General features: G+C 37.7%; 1 protein-coding gene across 2 annotated transcripts; it reads left to right on the top strand.

The window, feature by feature from the left end:
* The first annotated feature begins 963 nt into the window (after positions 1-963).
* Positions 964-4,912, top strand: ZNF181 (zinc finger protein 181). 2 transcript variants are annotated; one of them, XM_032249095.1, is made up of 3 exons: positions 964-1,540; positions 1,787-1,885; positions 2,851-4,912. In XM_032249095.1, exons 1-3 carry the CDS (start codon positions 1,507-1,509, stop codon positions 4,332-4,334), a joined length of 1,617 nt encoding a protein of 538 aa, XP_032104986.1. In that variant the 5' UTR covers positions 964-1,506; the 3' UTR covers positions 4,335-4,912. The 2 variants fall into 2 exon arrangements, with proteins under 2 accessions (XP_032104986.1, XP_032104987.1); XM_032249096.1 differs by having other exon boundaries at positions 966-1,540; positions 1,790-1,885.
* The last annotated feature ends 1,679 nt before the right edge of the window (positions 4,913-6,591 follow it).

The raw sequence follows: 6,591 nt of genomic DNA, 5'->3' as shown, positions 1-6,591 counted from the left end.
GATAGGTTTTATTTTTCCACAGAAGTGGAAGGTGGTGGTTTAGGGATGAAACTGTTTCACCTCAGATCATCAGGCATTAGTTCAGTTCACATAAGGAATATACAGCCTCAATCCCTTGCATGCACAGTTCACAGTAGGGATTGTGATCCTATGAGGATCTAATGCCACAGCTGATCTGACAAGAGGCAGGGCTTGGGTGATAATGCTCATTTGCCTGCCACTCATCTCCTGCTGTGTGGCCCAATTCAGGGGGTTAGGGACCCTTATCTATGGCATGAAACCATCCTTCAGTCTTTTTGCCCAGGGATCTCATATTTTAATTGTTAAATGTCTATCAGTACAAAGTTTAAGTATACATCATAAATATATTTCTTTTTTTGTTTATGAATCAGTTATATGTATATTTAAGTCCATTGGTGCTGCTGTAACAATATCATAGACTGGGTAATTTATCAACAATAGAAATTGACTTCTAATGGTTATTGAGCCTGGGAAGTCCCAGATCAAGGAGCAGGCATTTGGCAAGGGCCTTCTTGCTGTGTCCTTTTATGCTGGAAGGGTGAATAGGAGAGAAAGGCAAAAGGGGGCCCAAACTCATTTTTAAAATAAGGAACCTACTCCTAATGATGATGACATTAATCCATTCATGAGAGTAGAGTCCTCAAGTCCTAATCATCTTGTAACTTCTCCCCTCTTAAAACTGTTACAATGGCAATTAAGTTCAATACATGCTTTTTGGGGGTCACAATTAAACCATAACAGTGTATATCTATCAGTTTTTTTTGATTAAAAAACCTATAAAGGTTTTTTTTTTTTTTTTTGAGATAGAGACTTGCTGTATTACCCAGGCTGGAGTGCAGTGGAGTGACCTTGGCTCATCACAACCTTCACCTCCCGGGTTCAAGCCATTCTTCTGCCTCAGCCTACCAGGTAGTTGGGATTACAGGTGTGAGATACTACACCCAGCTACCCATTTTTTGTGAGCCTTAGTGGATCATCCTGAGTATCCCATGTGAGAGACAATTGCTTTAGCCTCATTTTTTAATTACTTAACTAGCACTTAAGCTGTAAAAGGTGTAACTAAATACTTGACTCCGTGATGTCATATGTCAAATGCTGATTTTTAAAAATTCGTGTAATTCTATAGCTTTTAGCAAAATTAACTCTTCTGAAGCAAAGCTCTCATATTTGTTTCTCATCCTTACTGCATAAGTCCAAGCACATAACTGTCCCCTTTATTGTATGATAATTCCATCTACATTACTGTCCTGTTATTACTTAACCGAGATCACAGTCCCAATCATTGTCACAACTCATGAATTTTGTTCCATTTCTTCCACAACCAGCCTAATTTTACCCCTCTTCAGTGACAGAAGAGGCCTGATCTATGGTTGAACCTAAATATATTTGCTATTTCAGGTGACTTTTAGTGATGTGGCTATAGACTTCTCTCACGAAGAATGGGGATGGCTAGATTCTGCTCAGAGGGACTTATACAAGGATGTAATGTTCCAGAATTATGAGAACCTGGTCTCTCTAGGTAAGGATATCACCCCTTCCACTCCAATAAGGGACAACTTTCTTTTGTCATTCTGAATTGCTGGAGATCCTCGTGGCTGAATTTCTGTACCATGTTCCCAAGGAAATGTGTAGCTCTGTTGTGCCCTGCCTGAAGCTTATCTTTCCATGTCAGTGAACACCCTTCATCCCTTCCTGTGGTCTCTTTTGTGATGGCTTCTCGTAATAGAGAACCGCAGCTTAAGCAATTCTATATTCTTCCTGTAAGCAGGTCTTTCCATAACTAAGCCATATGTGATCACCTTATTGGAGGATGGAAAAGAGCCCTGGATGATGGAGAAAAATCTTTCAAAAGGTGTGACTCCAGGTGAGTCATGGTGAACGAGACAAGGGAATTTTTTGTTAAAGATGCTTATAGTGAGTGTGGAAGCATTTTAGGGATACTCTCTTCAAAGATCTCAGATATAAATGAAAAACTGAGGGGTATTTAGCTTAGCTTTTCAAAACAATTGTTCCTCTATCTCAAATTATTATCTGTACCATTCATGTCATCTAATCAAGGTTAGAGGTTTTTGCCATCATAATAATTCAAATTGTTACTCTATTCATGACAAAGTAAGGCAAGTTATTCCTTCTTAAATCTACTTATGGAAAAATACACTGATTGTTTTATGCTAAGAAAAGCTGTCAATTAGCTGGGAAATCACTTTTCTAAAGCTGAGCTTTGTAGATGAAATATGAACATATTAGAGGAAGTAAGGAACATATAAAAATGTTTCTAGAAAAAATATTTTCTAATGTCCAGTAAATGACATGATTCATACAGTTTCTTCATAACTTCAGAAAGCCCAAATCTTTGCCAGCTATAAAGAACATTTATTTTGTTTTAACTGAAACTGTTTAAGGTAGTAATATCAATTCTGTCTTTTAAGCATGTTAATCTGGCAGCAAACAAATTAATTGAATGTTGGAGAAAAAGGCTATGAGACAAAATGCAAAGTTTTGTACATGATTATACGCACAAAGTGATGCTTGGAATCCAGAATGCCTTCCACATTTTATTTCTGATCGTTTCCTTTTTTTGCATACTATTTCATCCATTACATATATTTTACCCATTTCTGTTATCACATTCTGTTCCTGCTTCCGTGAACTTTGTATTCTCTGCTTCCCTTCAGCATTGTTCAGGAATCATTGAAATATTTGAGTTATCAAAACTATGTGTTTTCTGGGGGCTTCATTTCTAATCCAGTTCTCTAATTCCATGGTAGTAGTTTCTTTTTAAGAAGTTAAAAAAAAAAAAAAAAAAAGCAGTGCTTTGCTTTATTTCAGATTGGGAATCAAGATGGGAAAACAAGGAATTATCAACAAAGAAGGATATTTATGATGAAGATTCACCCCAAACAGTAATAATAGAAAAAGTTATAAAACAAAGTTATGAATTTTCAAATTCTAAGAAGAATTTGGAATATATAGAGAAGTTGGAAGGGAAGCATGGAAGTCAGGTGGAACATTTCAGACCAGCAACTCTCTTCTCTAGGGAAAGCCCCAGTGGGGACAGTGTTTACAAATACAATATATTTAGAAGCACCTTTCATTCAAAATCTACTTTTCCTGAACCACAAATTTCTGCTGAAGGAAATTCACACAAATATGATATATTAAAGAAGAACTTATCAAAAAAGCCAGTTATAAAAAATGAGAAAATCAGTGGTGGAAAGAAACTCTTGAATTCTAATGAAAGTGGGGCAGCCTTCAACCAGAGGAGATCTGTTACTCTTCGCCAGACTTGTAACAGAGAGAAAATCTATACATGCAGTGAATGTGGGAAAGCCTTTGGCAAACAGTCAATCCTTAATCGCCACTGGAGAATTCACACAGGAGAGAAGCCCTATGAATGTCGTGAATGTGGGAAGACTTTTAGCCATGGCTCATCCCTTACACGACATCAGATAAGCCATAGTGGAGAGAAACCTTACAAATGTATTGAATGTGGGAAGGCCTTTAGCCATGTCTCATCCCTTACTAACCATCAGAGCACTCACACTGGAGAGAAACCATATGAATGTATGAACTGTGGAAAGTCTTTTAGTCGTGTTTCCCATCTCATTGAACATCTAAGAATTCATACTCAAGAAAAACTCTATGAGTGTCGTATATGTGGAAAGGCTTTCATTCATAGGTCATCTCTCATTCACCATCAGAAAATCCATACTGGAGAGAAGCCTTATGAATGTAGTGAATGTGGGAAAGCTTTCTGCTGTAGCTCACACCTTACTCGACATCAAAGAATTCACACTATGGAGAAACAATATGAATGCAACAAATGTCTGAAAGTCTTTAGTAGCCTCTCATTTCTTGTTCAGCATCAGAGTATTCATACTGAGGAAAAACCCTTTGAATGTCAGAAGTGCCGGAAATCCTTTAACCAGCTTGACTCACTGAATATGCATTTGAGAAATCACATTAGATTGAAACCTTATGAATGCAGTATATGTGGGAAAGCCTTCAGTCACAGGTCATCCCTGCTTCAACATCACAGAATTCATACTGGAGAGAAACCTTATGAATGTATTAAGTGTGGGAAGACCTTCAGCTGTAGTTCAAACCTTACTGTCCATCAGAGAATTCATACTGGAGAAAAGCCATATAAATGTAGTGAGTGTGGGAAAGCTTTTAGCAAAGGCTCAAATCTTACTGCTCATCAAAGAATACATGATGGAGAGAAACCCAGTAGTGTGGTAAGTGTGGAGAAGCCTCTAGACCATATGAATCATTATATATGTGAGAAATCTTACAGAAGAGAAACTACATGAAGTAGTATTTAACATGGTAAATTTCATTCATAGAGTCTCCCTTATTTAACATCAGAAAAATTTATACTCGGGAAAGACTTATGAATGTAGTGAATATAGGAAGACTTTTAGCAAAGATGTAGACCATTTTGTTTATCAAAGTTTACACTGTAGAGAAATCATATGAAGACCATAAATGTAGGAAAGCGTTTGTCAGTATTAATCCCTTAATTGACATAAGTATACTCATACTAGGAGAAAACCATGTACATTTAGCAAATACGGGAAATACTATAGGCAATAGGAATCTCCTACAAACACCTACAGGAGAGAAGCTCTATGGATGTAGAAAATTTGGAAATTGAGAGAACTCTTTAGTTCCAAGTGCACCCCTTATTCTAGAGCAGAGAACTGAAACTGGAGAGAAATCTTTTAAGAGACGTGGCAAAGTCTTCACTGAGAGTGTTTGTCTTGCTAGACATCAGAAGATTAATGGTAGAACAACCCGAAGGGTTTAGGAATTATGTGTAAATATTTGCAGTGATGATATTTGTAAACTGGATTTTACAGGTGAGCAAATAAACATATAATTAAATATGCATTTCTTAGAGCAGTAGCTTGAAGTTTCACTTGAGTTCTACTTAGAAATTCTTTTTAGCGGGCCGGGCGCGGTGGCTCAAGCCTGTAATCCCAGCACTGTGGGAGGCCGAGGCGGGCGGATCACGAGGTCAAGAGATCGAGACCATCCTGGTCAACATGGTGAAACCCCGTCTCTACCAAAAATACAAAAAATTAGCTGGGCATGGTGGTGCGTGCCTGTAATCCCAGCGACTCAGGAGGCTGGGGCAGGAGAATTGCCTGAACCCGGGAGGCGGAGGTTGCGGTGAGCCGAGATCGCGCCATTGCACTCCAGCCTGGGTAACAAGAGTGAAACTCCGTCTCAAAAAAAAAAAAAAAAAGAAATTCTTTTTAGCTAGTGGGCATGTGGAGATATTTAGTCACCCAGAGGAGCTAGTAAGTGTTATAATGTTGAAAATTAAAGCTGCAAAAGAAATAAAATGATATTAATAAAAGTTTTGTATCTAATAAAATCATTTTGTATATTGCAAACTCTTTCACTGTGACTATTTCTTGCAAAAAATTTTGCTATGATTAGCCTTAGAATAGCCTTTAGTGGGAGACTAGGAAACCTAGAGAAAAATGACCCACTCTTTGTACTAAGAATAGCAGTATTTTGATGAGGATTATTCAGTCATTTTTCAGTAGGTTTAATTAGATACATTTCAAGAAAATTTACTGAGCATCACTCATGTATTACACAGGGAGGGGATATAGAAATCCAGTAATTCTGAGCTTTAGTGGTTTGTCAAAATCACTAGGACGGCTTGTTAAAGCACAGATTACTAAGTCTGAATCAGAGTTTCTTTATGAGTTGATTTGATTTTGCATTTTTCATGTGTTCTTAGGTGACATTAATACTGTTTGTCCAGAAAGCACATTTTGATAACCATTGTAATAATGAACAAAACAAATGTGATCTTTTTCTCACAGTGATGTTATCTGACAAGAAAGATAGCAAATAAATTTGAAATACTCGTTTACAAGTGCAATGAGGACATAACCAAGAAACAACATACTATAAGAGATCAGAGCAGGCTCACCTAGATATAATTTTGAAATGAATCCTAAATGATAAGTACTAATTATGTAATGAGTTCTACTCATGTAGCTGTGTGCATTCCTGCATGTGCCTGAGTGTGTGTATGTGGTGTGCTGGGCGTTATTTTAGGTCAGACAGTTGGGTTCTGTCATACTTGCTTCAGCTGGACTCCATGTTCCCTTGTCTAGTTTCAGATTCTGTGGCTTTGAGGTAGTACTGCCGGCAGCATCACTGCTTTCAGCAGCAGTCATTTCTCCATCCCCGGGTCATACTTATGGGAGTTTACCTCGAAATCACTAGTCCAGAAGCGTCCTCATTATGTTTACAGCCCACCTACCAATTTTAAAAGCACGAATTTGCTGCACTGCATGTCTTGAAATAGTTAAGAGAGTTTTTGTTCTCTGCACTGATCCTTGACAGATAATTATGGATTGTAAGGAGGGAGGATGACTTCAGAGAAATTCTAAGTTCTAGGTAAGAAATGGAATAGTCTGACTGGCCCTGTGATTAGAATCTTATCTTGTGATTAGAAAGGTAATAAAGATCAATTCAATTTGGAGTGTATGGACATTGATGCAAGTAGAGGGCTGTGATATGGGCTGTGTTTCAGATTTCGTT

The sequence above is a fragment of the Sapajus apella genome, unplaced genomic scaffold, assembly GCF_009761245.1.
Source record: "Sapajus apella isolate SASKATOON/1434 unplaced genomic scaffold, GSC_monkey_1.0 scaffold68, whole genome shotgun sequence".
In the NCBI taxonomy this organism is placed as follows: domain Eukaryota; kingdom Metazoa; phylum Chordata; class Mammalia; order Primates; family Cebidae; genus Sapajus; species Sapajus apella.
The sequence above is the reverse complement of the archived record's forward strand: the minus strand, read 5'-3'. Positions and strand labels throughout refer to the sequence as shown.